Below are 17,931 nucleotides of genomic sequence, written 5' to 3' on the forward strand. Positions count from 1 at the left end.
TTCTCAGATGCTGACGGTTAGACTCATGTTGAGGGTGCAACAACAGGTAGAAAAATCTCCTTCAAACAGCGTTGTGGACAGCACTAACACCAGGGAGCAGACATGATTTTAGTGATTTTGATTTTCACTAGAACTTCAGAAATGTCGACACTAGAGAAAAAAAAAGGTTTGGTCTGCCTTGGAATACAAGAGCAAGATCACAGAATCTCAAGCAGGAGAATCTCCTGTAGATTGAGCCAAATTTCTAAAATATTTAACACTCTCATCTTTTTATAAAGTGCCCAGAAAGACCACAGGTCAGAGTGGCCAGAGTTTTGGCTGCTTCTTTTTGTTCCTTAGGAAACAAAGTCCAAGATGAGTCCTACAGCGTTCACAGCAACAAATAAGAAAAACCATCTTAACAAAAGCTGTGATTTAGGCAAGTAAACTATTTTACTGAAAACAGCCAAACCCCACCTCTCTCAGAATACAGAGAAAGGCTTTGTCATTCTTTCTACCTGTGTTGCATATAGGGCAAAACCACGGCACCTCTGCTTCCTGTAAGCATACAATTTGCCTCTCTACAGTCTTGACACAGAAGGGCATGAAGGGGGAAAGAATCAGAACTGAAGGTAGTACCAATTTCTTTCTCCGTCTTCGTAGCAGGGGACCTGTTAGTTTCTGGTACTAGAACTCCTAAGAGCAAAGAATTTTAATGTTTTCTGAATAATTTTTTCAGTTATGTCTGCCCTAAAAACAGGGCTCCGCATGAGTCCTAGGGCAGATGATGCATGATTTCTTTCCCCTTACTTAGTAAGAGACAGGAAAATTACACAGATTTCTGGACAAAACAGGAAATTAACTTATTAGACACAGTCTATGGCTGCCCCACAGCTGAGCTAGAGATTGCATTATCAGCAGAAATTCAAGCATTTTTTCTAGCATAAGATGCTCTGGCTAATATCTTTAGCAACAAAACCTAAACGTATCACAGACAGCTTAATCAATAGTCACAGTTTATTGGTGGTAAAATTCTAGGAAGAATATACAACAGCCCTATTATTTGCCAGCTAACTCACATGATGGATATTAAAAGAGCAGGAGAGGGATAACGACTCTTCCTGATTTGTCTCCCTTTGACAGAGAAACATAGGTCCTCTTCTTTCTTTGACTTGCATGGCTGTGAGGTTGTTTTGTACCAGCACAAAGACAACGGTGCACAAGGACAAGACTTATGAATGAGTGCTAAAGTTTGAACTGAAGAACAGACATCATGGAAAGCAAAATACGCAATTTTGCCAAGACTACTAAAGACCTCAAAAAGATGGACTTGTTTGATTGCTTTGCATAGCATCATCAATGACAGGTGAAAAGTTAATTCCCAGTAAAATTCCAATACTCTGAAGCTCACAGAAAAAAAATGATCACAGGGCCAGCATTAAGGAAAAAAAAAAAAAAAAAAGAAAAAAAGGGAAAAAATGCATCAAAAGGAAAAATTATTCTAAAAGTCTCCTTGGAGCATGTCAGCATAGAGAACAGTCCCAGTAACATCAAAGGCTTTTGCCAGCAGACAGCCATTTAAAAAGGCAGATGAGTTCAGGGTTTCCAATTTTCTCACCTTCCATGATAGAAAGTAAAGTACATAACCACACTTTAGCTAGTCCAGACAAGTCAGGAGCCTCACCATGAGCATCGCTTTCCAGTATGACAATTTAATACTCTGAGGGGGCATCTTCTGAAATCTTTATCAGGATTAAATATGATCCACCTAAGGTCTCTCAGACAAGGGAAGGACAGCCTACATTAAATAACCCATGTTCCTCTAAACCACTAAAATTATAAAGAGAGAACAATGGAAAGATCTAACCTGGAGACACTGTTTCTTCCTCCTCTACTGTGAAGCAAACCAATCTACACCTCACAAGCTAGTTTGGTGATTTATGAAATCCTACAGAACTCACAGTAATAATTCACATGTTCATTCAAAATTAGTATCTCCTACATATACCCAGCCCAGGCTGGAGAGAGGCTCTGACCTTCTGCAAACAGAGTGGGCACCCAAGTCATGCTGCTGGCAATGGATACTGCTATCAAAGCAAGCCACCTGAGACTTTATGTACAAGATTTTCCTCCTTATTTACTCCTAAAAACACAAGAAAAAAACCTCAGTTATCAGTACTTGCAAAAGATGCAAATTTCCAAAACACTTCTGCATCTAACTGACACATTCCACAAGTGCCCACACATACCCAGGACCTCAACAATAAAAATACAAAGATGCATAAGAAATGGAAGACAAACAAGATCAAAAACATGCTACTCTCTGTCCTCCAGAATAGCGGGTCAATTTCTGGAAAGTAATTCTCAGAAGAGATAAACAAAGCTAAAAAACAACACTTCACCAGAAAGCAAGAGAAGTCCTTCTAGAGACAGGTTGGAGCTGGATGACTGAGATTGTTCAATTAAAAAACCAGACTAATAAAAGAGGCCCCAAGTGATCCTAATTACCCTCTTCTATTCCAAAAGACTGTTTGATAGAACTGAGGGACAAAACACTGAAGGAGAGAGCTTTCATGTTTTCAGTACACAGTTAACTGAGGCGGGAGGGTGGGGGGCGTGGACGCTGTGATTAAAATTGAGATTAGACATTTATACTAGAAATAAATTACATTAAAACATCTAATCATATCAAAAAATCTTACAGCAAGTTTATAGGCTTTTGTTTAACAAAAGGAGGTAATAATTCAGAGCAGAAGACAAACTAACTGCTATTTCCAAAGGAAAATATCCTCTAGCTGTCCATTAACACTATCTTCTGGTTTCTGACTTAAGAATTGCAATACTTCTTTTCCTGACTGATGCTTAAAATTAGAATGTCATCCAAAGCATGCTAATGATATAAAAGTTCTCATAATGAGGAGTACTAATAATATCACCACATAGCATGCAACATATACTGCTTAGTCTTTGTAGCTATGGAGCTGTGCTCATGGAAGTTTGATTCTTTAAATATGTAAGATTTTCAGACACTAGACCTGTTTTCACAAGTGCCATCCCATACTTGTAAAAAGACACTCAATCCTCCCCTTGCTTTCACTAAAACATCACAAATGCCTCAGCTTTCGGATGGTACTTGCTGAGCCTATTAAAACACAGAAGATATGATTTTTTTTGCAATACAACAGTTGAGTTTGCTACCTTCAGAGAGAAAAATTAGTAACACTGTATTACATTACTGTATTACATAATCCCATTTTTGCTCCTGTTTTCTGGTATTTTAAAAATCCACTTTTAATACTTGACTTTCCTACTATGACTGCTTTAAATATTGAGAACTAACATGTCTAGGTACCCAAGTTTAGCCAGGAGAAGTACAGGATGATGACATTTAAATGGTACCAGGATGCTTTTAGAAAAAGCTGCAAGTGAAACACTGGTCACTGCAAGTCTAATCTTACTATTAGCAACAGCCATCCTGCTTTTAAATCAAACATTCTTTAAGCATAGTAGCGTTTCTGTATAGCTTTTGCATTTAAGAAGCATGCAAAATTCTAACTGCATAAAATGTAATGCTTTAACATCTTCAGAATCACATTTTCCCAACACCAGTGGAATTCAAAGCAGGAGAAACTCCCGTATGCCAGGTCATGGTACCATACAAATCAAAGTACATCCCCATACAAATCAGATAAAGTCATTATATTCTTTCTCTCTGGTTAGCTGACTTTTGACAGATTTTTTTTGGTTTAGTACTATTCTGAATAACGAGTTCTGTCACATTTTGGCCAAATGTAGCACATTGTACCGAAACGGAGAGGGTGAGCAAAAAAACTGTTACCACAAGAAAAACATAAACAACTTCCTCAGTTGTAGCTCCAACGATGTAATTCTTTTACTATAAGAAGTCCTACTGAAACAAATGGTGTCATTCGGAAGCACTTATGAATACGTGGTATCCTGAATACATAGTATTACACTACTGCAACCTCAGACCTTAGATTAGGGCAAGTAATGAGCCATCACTTCCTTAGCACAATGGGAAGTTGCGGATCTGGATTTCTCGCAACACTGATAACAGAGACAGCCAGCAGTTCTCAAGGAACACTTTTTCCTGGATTAAAGTGAGAATGTCAAAGCATTAAATGATGCAAATAACAGTGATTCAAACTTGTGATTCACACCCCTAGTACAACGGTCTATAACGGTACATTGTCTGCCTACTTTTTTCTTCACATTTTTAGCACCAAGGAGAAACATACTATAGACGTGACACTCTTCTAAGGGACATTCACAGCCATAGTTCAAAACTACTTAAATGTCTTCAAGAAGATTTAAACAAAGAAAAAATAGTGGCCATTATGACCAGGTTTTCTACTACGTCTAAAAGCTTAAATGAAAGACACAGCACCTATTCTGCTCTCCACAAGCAATACCTGTTACTCATATGAGTAACACATACAGACAGTATGCCTTGGAGCACCACGCATCAGAAAAACAAATTCTGTGCTGTAAACTACCTACAAAATTGTCTACTGCTAGCTCTTACCCCAACAGGAAGAGCAAAGGAAATCAGAATTTAAAAACCATCCGCAATGACACCTACTGGAAGGGAAAGGATTGATGACTCAGGCTCACATCTGCCCTTCATACTCCTCAAATTCTCTCATTGATCTCACACCACCCCTGGGCTTGTAACAGCATCCTTAGCATGAAAATACATCTAAGAACACCAGCACATTTCTTCCGCAACACCATTTTATAGTTATTTTTTTATGAACTTCAGCACCTGGTAACATTCCCGGCCAAGTGAACTACTGAGCTTCTACAGGAGAAACCTCAATTTGGCAAGAAAGGCTGATCTTCCAAGATTACCCTAAAAGTTGCAGGAGTTACAGGCAGGCCACTAATTCCCCAGCTAATCGCCGCCTTTTAAACGTGAGCCAAAGGTCTACCTGCTGCAGATTAACCTCCTCCGCAGCCCAAGTACCTCAGGGCACACACGAGATTACTCCTTCTCCTCCTCCCGGCGGCCCTTTGACATTCAGAGCCGGCCGGGGACCGAGCGGCGACCCCGGGGCTGCCGCGCCGGTCACCCCCGCCACGTCCGTCCCTACCAAGTTTCGGCACCGCGCACCGGTGGCGGCGGGAGGGACACACGCACGGCACGGCCCGTTAAACCCATTTCCAGGCTGTTTCTACCCACGGCGAAGCCCAGGCGGGGGGAGGAAAGGGGATGAGGAAACGCCGACTGTCCTTGATGTATCTCGATCCGCTCCCCGGATCCCCACCGCGCTGACTGGACGCGGGAGGCGGGTTGCCGGCGCGGCCCGGGACGGCACCTGGGGCCGGGCAGCGGAGGCGGCGGGGCGGGGATGGAGGGGGGTAATACCCGCTCCCCGCTCCAGGGGGAAAGGGAGGGGGACGAGCCGGGGCGGCCGAAGGGGGCCGGGGCCCGCGGCGGGATGCGGCCCGGCGGCCCGCGGCGGCGGTACCTGATGATGTCGTCCTGGTGCCCCAGGTAGAATTTCTGCCGGTGCTCCCGGGGGCTGTAGACCACGCCGACCCCCGCCACGAAGTAGACGATCTCCTTGGCCGCCGTATAGTAGAGGTTGTTGCGGCACTGGTGACCCCGGTAACCGTAGACCCACTCCAGCCGCAGGTGGCAGCTCGGCGCGCTCCGGTCAGCCATGTCCCCCCCACCCCACCCCCCGCCCCCGCCAGCCGGGTACGGCGCTCTCCCGCCGGAGACCCCGCGGGAAGGGGGCGACGGGTCGGCTGCCCCCTCTCCGCTCGGCTCGGTGTCCGCCGCGCTAATCCCTGGCCGCCGACATGAATGCCCGCCGCCGCTCGTCCGCCGCCGCCGCTTCACAGAGGGCGCCGCCGACCGAGCCCGCCTCGCCGCCTCGCGCCGCCAGACATGGCTGCACTGAGACACCGCCCGGGACGCGGAGCGAGGGCGCAGCGCCGCGCCGCTCCGGCCGCCCCCCCCCCCCCCCCCCCGCCTTCCCTGCCCGCGCCGCGCCCCGGCCTGCGCCTGCGCGGAGGGCAGCGCCGTCAGGCGGCCGGGCGGGCCTGCGCGGCGGGAAGGGCGCGCGCAGCGGTGAGGAGATGGCGGCGCGCGGACGGGGCGGGAGGGAGCGGGGTTCGCCCGTCGCGCCTTCTCGGGTTTTGGGGGCGGGGGGGGGGTGTGTGTGTGTGTGTGTCTTTTTTTCTGTCTTCTCCCGCCCCCGCAGTGTAATTTTATATTTTTAGTGCCCCTTCGGGGAATACGCCGGTTCCTCGCCTCTCCGTCGACCCGAGGCCGCCGGGGCTGGGTGAGTCCCCTCCTCAGCCCTGTGTGGGAACCACCCCCGCCCCGCTCCCCCCGGCAGCCCAGCCGCACGCCGGCTCCCTCGCGTCCGAGCAGAAAACGTCAACTGCAGTTTTCAACGGCTAATGTTTAACCCTTTAGCCCCACCGCCTGCCTCATAGACGGCACGAGAGTCACTTCCCCAGCCGTGCCTTAGTTTCCCCACGACACGACCTTTCATCCTGAGGTCGCAAGGCGTTTTACGTGGGAAGGTCACTGTTTTCCGCTCTCACAGATCCCGGCTGCCTAAATAAACGGACATTACGTGATCACGCAGACGGTTTTGCCCTTATAAACTTGAGTACTTGCTCTAAAAGCTCCTCGGTAACTATCCTGGTTTGACACCTGAAAATCAACCCAATCGTTTTCCTGTTGCTTTCAGTACAGGTTTGGCTTTCCGAGGGGATGTATTTTGTCAGGATCTCTTTTTAAGTCTCCATTTATTTAACTTCTCTTTCTCTTCTACTGTTTCATTAGTCATATTAACATTTTCTTCCACAAAACCTCTGCTTCTGGCTCGTTACTTCATGTTGGAGACATTTTTCCATGCTATTTTATTTACATGTTAATTAGTGGGAATTTTTCCTCGTAAATCTTTCTTGAGTAAACGTAAGATCACGTTATTCCTGTCACTGTTTTCGAAGAAGAATTCTTTTGTGAAAACGTGCCTTTAAGCATTCAAGTCGATTAGCTTTATATTAACGTATTTTCACAGTCTAGATCACCAAGAGACTATATTTTTCTCGAGCTCTGACTGTGTTTCCCTGACACCGGGAGGAGATGCAGCACTCAGCCCTACACCTTTACCGACAACAACACAAGGCACGTGAGGGAAGGCTGCAAGGAGATTCACACAGCCTGAAACTTGGCTCAAATACACAGCCGCGGAAACTTCCCCTTTCAATGGAAAATGTAAATTTTCTGAATGAAAGGAAAGGGCTTTTATCCCTAATCGGGATAAAAAGTGGTTAAAAAAAAAATCACCGACAGGTAAAGCAAATGTTACTCCCACAAAAACCGTAAGCAGTCTTTTTCCCTTCTGTTTGCTTCCTAAAGAGCCAGAGCACCTTGGAACTTGGGGAGCCCCAGTTTCCCGGGAGTCCCCAAGATGGGGACAAGCCAGGGAAGCAGACCGGAAAATACATTGAGTGGAACTGCTAGTAAGATTTTGTGCGGTTCCATCAAGTTACAAATATATTGAGGCTAAAAAGGAGATTACAGCTGCCAGGACTGTTCCCTTCAGAAGCCAAAGCTTATGAGAAAGGAGGTTTGAAAAATACTGAATGTACATGATGACGGAAATAACTTGTTGCAAGCTTTTAAATGTTAATTGGGTTGATTATCAGCAGACATAGGCATTTGATACGTATTTGACTTCTGCTGTTGTAAAAGCTCGTTTGAAAGTGGGAGTATTTTTGTGGCATAAATTAAGAATACACTAATTTTCTCTTTACTGCACATTTATTGCGTATTTAAAGAGAAATGTACAAAAGTACATAATTACGGTGTCTCTACTTTCTTCTACTCTATATAAATACATACTTTTGTCGCATTCCCACTCAGCTCTGACACACATAGTTCCTGTGGCCTCTACCAGCCCGGATGCCTCCACCCGGAATCGCTGGTAGTGGGCAGTCATCACTTCAGGAACCCCCAGGACCTATGACATCCCTCCGTCGGTCTTATATTCTTGTGTTCATGTACACTAGGACCCTGACACCGGTCTCCTCTCCGTTCTTTTTGTTGGTAGATACACAGACAGGAGGTGGCCTGCCCTTTCCTAGTTCGTCTCGGAGCCGTGACGCCCCCCCCTTCTCCCCCCCCCCACCCGGGACCCTCCCGCCGCGGGCGGGACGGGCACGGCCCGGGCTGGCGCTGTCCGCGGTGCTGATCCCGGTAGGCGGGATGCGTGAGGCCAGGCCGTATTCCCTGGGCGAAGAAAGGTATGTTTTATTAAACGCGTGGTTATAGTGAGAAATAAACGAGCTTTTAGCCAAATAGGCCGTTTTATGCGCTTCCAGTAAAGTATTTTACAAGTGAAACATGGTGTTTACCGATTTTGCCCCAACGGGGTTTTATATCTTTCCTATGATGTCAGATACATCACTGCAAATTATGTTTCATTAGTATACAGTGACACAAGTACATTGCTTCTCTAAATAAAATCAAATAAGTTGCATTTTAATGTCTCACAACGCATACTTATAAGAAGACATACTGTCTAGCATATTGTAAATATATTTACAATGTATCTCATGTTCTGCTAAATGGAACAAGGCTTAAAGAAGTGATTTCTTAAACAAATGCTCTTGGAACAGCTAATTCCAGAGCACACAAGATGAGGGATTATTCTCTGTTAAGTCCTAAGTAATACAGAGTAGCTGGTTCAAGTAGTAATTATATAATATGAAACAGATGAGCAACAGTGACAACATTCATTTCAACATCCTTGGGGATAAAAAGGTCTCAGTGTATTATGGGAACACAATGTGTGAAAATATTTTGCAAAATGAAGAAACCTATTTAAGAGAGAAAGTAATGACAATTACCTGCTACCATTTAATAGCACTGAGGCAAACACTAAGGATCACAAAGGCCTGTTTGCTACTGAATAAAAATAAGAAGTCAAGGGAAAAAGACAACATCGCAAACTCAAATACTATTTGAGTTAATCCTCCTTCAGAAAATGGAAAATTTAACAAAAGGTTTTATACTATATCAGCCAACATATAAGATGTAAGTTATTAAGAAATTTGAAAGGACTAAGATATATTATGAAATTAAAAATAGAGAGATAATTATTTTTTAAAGTAACTTTAGAAGTAGGAATCCTTGAAAATCATCAGTAGGTTTACTGCATCATCAAGAAGCAAAGAAACAAATTAAGGTTAAGAAAATAGCACTGAAAAATAGTTACTGATTTCTTCACATCTCAACACAGAAGAGTCTGGGAAATACAAGATAGGAGCAAGTACAGAGCATGGTCACAGAAGGAGATATCTTTATAACAAGGTGCTGGAAAACGATGAGATAAAGAGCAACAAGCCCCAAGTACATTATACTGTACCTCCAAAAATTTCGACAATTTCAAAATGCTGTAGCTGACATGCTCTGAAGAGAAAAATGCAATTGCTCTTTAAAATCATGTCCTATGTTGAAGCATTATCCAATACTGTAACCGTTTTAAAAGCAAGTTCTATTATAAACTTGGTAACTATAAATTCGTATATTTTCTTTTGGTACTGACTGATAAACTAGATACAATGGTTGAAATGAAAATAAAACAATTATATGTGTATGAAATTAAATATTACAGATATTAATTTGTCTTGCTTCTGCAAGATAAATTACACCTTGATAATCATAGGAATTGTATTCATTTGGTAAACATTCATTCTCAGCACTGGAAGAAATAGGCATCCTATTGAAAAGAAAATAAACATGTAATTTTCACAATGCAGACAGCAACCAGGGCTGCAATACATTAATTCATGGAAATTTGATTTAGAAATGTCCTCACATAATGGTTTCCTAACATAGGGCTGGTAAAGGGATGGACAAGATACAAACTTTATTGAAATTAAATTCATCCATCTTTAGTATAAAAAGCAACAACTTCTGGACATTCTAAAGCAGAAATAAATGTTTAGGACACGAAGTGATGCAAGTACATCAGTAAACAATACCAGCTGAAACCGTTGAGGGGACACAGTTACTGAAAATCATATACTGGCTTCCTTAGCTGTGACATTTTTACCAGAAAGATTTTGGTTTAGGTCTCTCCTGTAATCCAAAGTTCAAATCCTCTCTCTTTTGAAACTGAGAGAAGGATTTTGGCCATGATTTCAATGGCAAAAATCTCAGTCTAAGAATTTCCCCCACAGCACATAATTTTTTCCAAATAAATGCAAAAGAACTCCTACATTTAGTTCCAGATTTGAAGTTGCTACAGTAAAATGATGTTTAATATTAGCCTCAGAAGTTAAGCGCTAACATTTGTATTCTTTCTTAAAATGTCTATCACAAACTTTAAAAATTGGCCCTAAAATCTGTGTTAGCACATGAGAACAGTTCACTAAAAAAAATTCTTTTTAGTCTATAAACAATGAAAAAACTACCGCGTTTCAGCCTGCCAAGAGTGTGACACTGGAATGCATTTTGAAGCCCCTCAATGGAGTGCTCGGTTTCTTTCAGCAGCGACGTTGTGTTTATACAACATGGCTCCAGTCCACACACACACACACTTGGATCGAAACAGTTTTTTTTCAGCTTGCATTTTATGCACAGTCATATACGTACTGAAGTCATTCATCTAGGTGATTTGAAGAACTTGTATCAAGCACCAGCACTTGATACAACATACGACAAACTAAACGGGCTTAAATGAGGCACATAAAGAGAGGCTGCTTAAATCGCAATGCATTTTCTGTCAATAGACTTATGATGAAAATCTGACTCTGAACTCTAAAAATCAATTGATTTCAACTGTTGACTAAACTAAATATAGAACGCAATTTATTTTAAATTCTACTTATGTTACAGCTATCTCTGGCCCCGCCTTATGATAAGATCAAAACCAATGTTAAGCAACACCTTGTTTGATTCCAGTGGTAATTTTTCTACCTGTTTTCAATTTTTTCTTTACAACTAGGACAGCGTAGGATGATCAACCCCAAAACATGTTGTTAATATTTTTGGGGGGGACAAATTAATATTTCTGTGGGCTGATGCTAATTATTAGATTAAAAATTTTCAGGTCAAGATGACCCCTTTTTACAAAGTAGTTGACAAGGTTTTCAAAATATGCACAGTACTGACTTTGCAAAAGCTCTCAAAAAGCTTAGCTGTCAAAAGGAATCATGAAAGAGCTTAATCGTAAGTCACTACATAGAATCAACATACAATAATGCAGGTTTATCGAATTTGACATCATTTACCAGTGATAATATAAATATTCAGAAAAACTGAAGGAAATAAAATATTTAAACATTTTTAAAAAGTAACAGTATTAACTCTCATAATGCTGACAAACTTAAAAAATAGCACAGCACTATTAATCCAGCAGGAGAATGCAAACCTTGAATTAATTAATTTCATTGTATGGCTCCACACTATCAGATTTGACTAAGCACTGCAACAGATTGGTCAGGGACTGGAACAGGTGGCCCAAAGAGGTTGTGGATTCCCTGTCCTCAGAGATTCTCTAATCTCAGCTGGACAAGGCCCTGAGCAAACCTCATCCAACTTTGAATTTAACCCTGTTTTGAGCAGGAGGTTGCATTAGACAGCTTCCAGAGATCCCTTCCAACTTAAATCATTCCCTGATTTACATACTGTGTTCTGTAGGTTGGTTCCCTACAGTCATACTGCACTAAGACAGTCTGCAGACTGAAGTAAAGTAAGCCTACTTTAAGGACAGCAAATACTTCATTTTAAGTGATTTCAATTTTAAAAGAAAATATGGGCAAGAGACTGCTACATGATACAACTTTTTAGTGTAACTTAGTGTGCACAAGCCTCTATAAAATAACCACTCTTCACAGTAGGAAAACAGATCCTTTTCCCATGTTTTTGCTCAAAAAATGTTAAATTAATAACAAAACAGACTAACACTCCTAAAAGCAAGAAAGTAAATTTGTAGGGCACCTACATAATTTTTTGTGGCAACTAACAGGTATATAACAAATGATGATGCTGGAATGGCTTTGTAATTAATACAGTAGACTGAGTATGCAAAGATCTATATTCTCTCTCCACTGCTTTCATATTTATAATGTGTGTGTATATATATATATACATATGAGCAAACCTATAAAGCTTTTCAGATATGACTGATAACTTGGTATTATTACCAGGGTTCCTGCTTCAATATGGAGGACCCATTGCAAATAAGTGTGCTAGTCCAGCGGATCTAAACTTGAAAAGAAAGAGTCAAGCCCAGTTTTTTTAAGCTGAGCATCCAGTCATCAGTGGATCCTTTGCAATTTTTTGCAACCTGTCTTTAAATGGAAATAATATACCAGCCTTTTTCATAGGCCACTGGTGGTTTTTTTTATAGCTGTATTGATTCCTGCTAGTGTGATGAACACCAATCTATATTCAGCGCAGCACACAGAGCATCTGCATCAAACAAGAAATAGTGCCTCATATGAAACACCAAAGATAAAAAGAAGGAAGGTAACAATCTCACTTGAAAAACATGCTGTTCATCCTGTACACTGAAGGAGGTGTGGATCTGATCACAAAGATCGCATTCAGTCCACGCGTAAATAGAACAGGCCAAACCTAAATTCACATGAAGGTTAATGGCTTGGGACCTGAACGGTATGGCCACCTAAATTCTGTTACCAACTGCTGGATGATCCCTTTTCAGCTCGACCATGGTAACCAGGGTTAAGATATCATGTATGATCAGCAAGAAGAGCAGTATTCTTACTTATGATAGCAATAGTTCCTATTGATGCATATTGTTGTCTTGGCTGGTCACAGAATGAAACCTGCAGCTGTTATACAAATTACTTTCCCTGATGCTGAATCTAAGCCTCAGCACAAAACTCTGCTCTTAATGCAATTTCATTTGCATGACCTCTCCTAATTTTCTACAGTCAGTAAGAAATGGGTTCTACAAGCAAATATTATGTAAACTCAACATCAGATGGCAGGGTCCTTGCTGAAAACAGCATATGAAGAGGGAACTTCCTCTTTGTGCTCTTCTGCCACAACTATGTGCCTTCCCAAAAGCAGGCACTTGGCATGGCTGGATCTGTAGTCCTGTTCATTCAAAGCACACAAAACAAAACTCGCTCCACGCTCTGCTGCTCTCAATTCTTCCAACATCAAACGTATCTGAATCATTAGAGTGAGCCCTTTTTGCATGTCATCTTTCATAATGCCAACTCTTGTTCAAAGGCAAGCCAGACGTCTCTAGCTGAGGCAATCTGCAGGTAGACGTGTGGTAACATCAACGTTCATTTGAAAATTCCTCTATAGTCTCTTCCCATTACTCATCTCAGTATTAGTTTGGGAAGACTGAAACTCAGAGTCCAGGAAAGGACAGCCAGAGCTATAGCAGCTCTTTTTGTCAGCGCCTTTTTTACCCTCTGTCAATCCAATTTCCCCTCTATTTCCCATATGCCATAGGATAATTAAGCAGCGCTATCAACCAGTCCTACGGTTAGTCCTAAACCATGATCAGGATTTGTTTATATCCTAAGTCATCCAGGGAGTTTACATATGCTTTCAAGGATTTCTGTATTTCTGCAAGTACAGTTTTCCTATGTAGTGTTATTTGACATATTCCTTAATGTACTAGTTACCATGTACTGGGTTCCAAAATCCTGTTGTCACTGTCCCAGAAAGTGGGTAGCGAGTATTAGAAATACTTACTGGACTACCCACCTGGCTTCTATGCCGTGTTTGAGAATTACACACGTGTGCAAGAGTGCCTCTACACACACCAGAAATAAGTATTCAGATCCAGATTTATTTGGAAATAAATATCATAGGCAGAGGGATAGGGTGAGTTGCTCAGTTGAACAGGTATGAAACTTCTCCCAATTTTGTAGTCACCTAACTTCAGCTGCAATGGATTACGTTTTTTCTTGCCCTGAAGGTAGTCTGCTCCTGAATCTAATTCCTGGCTGTTTAGCTTTCATGCTGGAGGGGGTCTGCCATACAGGGCTCTATAAAGCACACAAAGACACAGGGACTTTTTGTATCTTATTCCAGGATTTTAATAAGTTAGAGAAGTGGAATGTGGCCACCCACAGAGGTTATTATTTGGGGGAAGTACTAGACTGGTTAAAAGTTTCAAATTTGTGGATTTTATTAAACAGGATAAATAAAAGTCCCCATATTGGAAAGCTCAGAACACTCCCCTACGCAGGAAGTGAAAGCCAGCATCCTCAGTGGAAAAGACTTCAGAAATGATAACGCGTAGGATGATCTGTGTGCCAATACCAGAGACAGGCCAGGACACAAGCGTGCCAAGAAAGCACACCAGCAGCACGCTTGGGGATTTGGCCTCGCCTGGTAGCACCAGCAGGCTGTGACAGACAGAATGCATTTTTATGCCTGCTACTGAGGTAGGAGTGGACTCCAGGGATGCAAATAGCATCTGCACCAGGGGACTGGCTTTACTTGAAAGGTGGGACAGGTTGACTCGTGTAATTTTATGTCTAAGTGCTCTGGTCCTACAGAAATCTGTCAATATTGGATTGAGTCTTCTTTGCAACGTAGCTCCAGGATCAGGACGTACTTTTAGACAGCTGTATCCAACAATAAAACAGTGCCACAGTTCAGAGAATTAATGTTCTCTAAGATTTTATGGAGAAGGAACATAGATATTATCAGGTCTATATTCATCCTCTGAATAGTGCACACAGAGAAGCAACACATAAGCAGGGACTTACACTGTACCCACCACCACTGGGGTGGGCACACCTTTCTCTGTCCATCTTCCCTTTTCCTACCCTTATACAAACTTGTCTGTCTGGAGCACTTATCAGTGAGATGTTCAATGCACCTTGCGTAGCTTCTGGAACACAGACAAAACTGCGATGTGATCTGGAAGCAGGAGGAGACTGACAGTGTGTTTCTATTCTACATGCTGGCAGGTAGACCATGAAAGTAAACGGTCTGATAAAAGCTAAATTTCCAGAATCACAGTTGCTTTACATTTGGAGCTATATAAAAGAAATAACCAAAGGCTCTTCCTCATATAAGTATTGCTGACAAATTATTAGATTCATCTTTCTTTGAACTTTGATCTAAGGTACAGGGTTTTACTTTATGGTTTTAGTTCTGAGTGTTCACATTGTCATGGGTGGATGAATTAGGCTCACCAGGGCAACACTTTCTACCTTCATACATTTGAATTAGATGCATACCATCATGCAGAAACTGAAAAATACTCCATCTCATATCTGCAGCCAAACAGACAGCAAAACCCCCTTGCACATTACAGCTTGAAAAGAAGGAAAAAGAATTTCCCGTTATTCTTAACACTGTAAAATCTCCTCATTGTAAAAAAGCTGAAGATCCATCTTCATCTAATTGCTACCATAGGACAACATTACTTCAGCCCGATCACTAAGTGCAATAAACACCTTTCCCAACAGTATAACCAATCAAAATTGCTCCAGGACCATCTTTCCCTTTCTTTTGCTGAGAAGCTCTATGGCAGTATCTCACAGGCTAACTCTGGAAGGCTGTGACTGTTCTTGTTATAGATAGAACCTTGGTGCAATAGAACTATGGCTGAAGTCCAGTAATATGTGTATTACTGATTAAATATACAGCAGTTCTTTTATATGAAAAGCATTCGTTTTCCACCTCTCCTCCCAAGACAGCTATTTGAAATGCTCACTATTTTTCTTGCTTTCATGACCAGGGAGCAAATACTGGCAGCTCACATGACTCACTATTTATTCCCATTGGTTTCTAGTCACAGAGCCTCATCTCATTTTTTTTCTTCCGAAAAGTCATCAGCTTTCATCGGAGGAACTCCCAGGTTCTTCCCCCATATAAAGCACACAGCTTCATGCCTCTTTCTAGGTCTCCACTGCTTTCTGCTGGAAAGCCAAGTCACCTTGAACATCCATTCTTTTCTCCAGGAAACAGAAAACACTGGTTCCTTGTCAAGCCAAACACCCTCAGGCGAGCCAGAGCACAGAGTTGTCAATGGTATCTATGACTAATCCACTACTTGCTCACCTGAATGCACAGCTCCCAGGCTGACAGAGTACTTGGAAACCTTAATCCATCGTTTCTGCCCCCAATCACTGCTTCATTGTGTTTCGGTTTGATTCACTATCTCAAAATGGAAACCATTAAAAAGACTGTTGTGATCAAACATTCTCAGCATCCTTAGACGTTTCATTTACTTTGTAGTCTGAAAGTAGTCATTAAGATATTAAGGCTTAAAATAGGGGTTCACAAAGAAGAAATTACATGTAGCACTTTAATTATGAGGTTTTTAAGACGGTAGTGTTGGAATCAATAACGTTTAGGAGGTATTGGTCTCCTCTGTTTTCCAGTGCAGATAAATGGTGTGTTGAACTGATGTGGTGGGCTTTTCACAAAAAAACCCCACCTGCCTTTTGAAAACAGCAAGTATAAAATGTTCTGGCATTACTTGTCTCCAGTGAACCAGCTAACACCAGTTTGGCATTTTAACCAACAACTTTGGAACTTACGTACTCACCTCACAACGCATCTCTACAAACTAGCAGTGCTATTCACATTACCTTCTATAAAAAAGTAGCAGCCTGGATGCGCTGAATTACCTAACGTGGTAACAGCAAGCATATAAATAATTTTAAAACAGTTCATCTTATAAATGTACACAAAAGTGGAGGAACACGGGCTCTATCAGCCACGGGGGAAGCTTCTAGCAGCTTCTCACAGAAGCCACACCTGTAGCCCCTGGATCTTGGACAAACTGATAGTTGAGACAGAAGCAGGAAAACCAGAATGATCTGTTAAAATGCCAATGACATGATTTCAGCTGTCTTGTTGGTGCTCATCCATCAGAGATTTTCACATCACAAAGTCACTTATTCCTCCAAGCATCCCTAGAGATTTTGTCTCCCTTGGGCTGATGGTTGCAATCAGCATCTTACAATACATACAACGTAAGAGTAGTTGTATGCCAGCTTTTTTTTTTTTTCATTATTTCTAAATATCTCGGTCTTATTGTTTCTCTGCAAGAACTAATGAGCTAAAGGAACTAATGGAGTCTGCAAGACTGAACACAGTGCCGTTCACGGCAACCCGTACTTTTCTCAACCAGGACTCCCATGGCTCTAAAGGACATTTTATCCAAATGAGGATTAAAGGACTGTATTCTTCTTGTTCAGGCATATATTCCAATCCGGAATGGCTCTTGATAATAGGACAGCAAGTGATAGGACATGGTTAAAAATAGCGGGGTTAATCGAAATATTACAGACCAAACTCTGCTTTCAGTCATCAGGGTATCGGCCCACGAGAGGCTCCTGCAGGGTGGGCTCGGCCCAGCAGCGGGGCCGCGGATCCCCGGGACCCCGCGGAGCCGCCCGCAGCCGCCGCCCGCCTCCCCCGGGGCCTCCCGGCGCGGCGCGCAGGCCCCGCCAGGCCGAGGCGGGGCCTGCCGCTTCCGCGGCCGCAGCTCGGCCGCCCCCGCTCCCCTCCGGGCCCCGCTCGGCAGACAGCGGGCCGGGAGGCGCCGGGGGACCCGGCCGGAACCGCTGCGGCGGTACCGCCGGCGGGATGGGGCTGGAGCCGGAGCCGCTGTTCCAGGCCTGGAGCTACTTCAGGCGGAGGAAGTTCCGGCAATGCGCGGATCTCTGCTCGCAGCTGCTGGAGAGGCCGCCCGGCGAGCAGGTAGCGGGGGCCGGGCCGGGCGGCCGGGGTGGGAGGCGGTGTCGGTGGTGGTGTCGGTCGGCAGCGGGCCGCGTCTCCGCTTCCTCAGCGGCCCGGCCGCCCGAGCAGGGCTCCCTCACTACCTGTTGCAGCCGCTGGAGAGGCCCGCCGCGACCCCCCGTTAGGCGGCCGGGCTGGGCCGCGCCGTGCTCCGCGGAGAGGAGGAGGAGGAGGAGGAGGAGGAGAAGGGCCGGGCAGCG

At 43.3% G+C, this 17,931-nt stretch overlaps 2 protein-coding genes across 6 annotated transcripts in view; one reads left to right on the plus strand and one right to left on the minus strand.

The window, feature by feature from the left end:
• Positions 1-5,668, minus strand: part of EML5 (EMAP like 5) — a 97,736-nt gene extending 92,068 nt beyond the window's left edge. The window contains exon 1 of the mRNA XM_074149590.1: positions 5,472-5,668. Within this exon, the coding sequence (XP_074005691.1) occupies positions 5,472-5,668 (197 nt within the window). The remainder of the gene's footprint in view (positions 1-5,471) is intronic.
• Positions 5,669-17,447: 11,779 nt separating this feature from the next.
• The window catches only part of TTC8 (tetratricopeptide repeat domain 8), a 42,856-nt gene continuing 42,372 nt past the window's right edge, over positions 17,448-17,931 (plus strand). For 4 of the 5 annotated variants that reach the window (XM_074148598.1, XM_074148601.1, XM_074148600.1 and 1 more), the window contains exon 1: positions 17,579-17,692. In XM_074148598.1, the coding sequence (XP_074004699.1) occupies positions 17,579-17,692 (114 nt within the window). Of the gene's footprint in view, positions 17,693-17,931 lie in introns of all 5 variants that reach the window. The other variant, XM_074148597.1, reaches the window with a different exon arrangement.

The sequence above is a fragment of the Numenius arquata genome, chromosome 6 (assembly GCF_964106895.1).
Source record: "Numenius arquata chromosome 6, bNumArq3.hap1.1, whole genome shotgun sequence".
In the NCBI taxonomy this organism is placed as follows: domain Eukaryota; kingdom Metazoa; phylum Chordata; class Aves; order Charadriiformes; family Scolopacidae; genus Numenius; species Numenius arquata.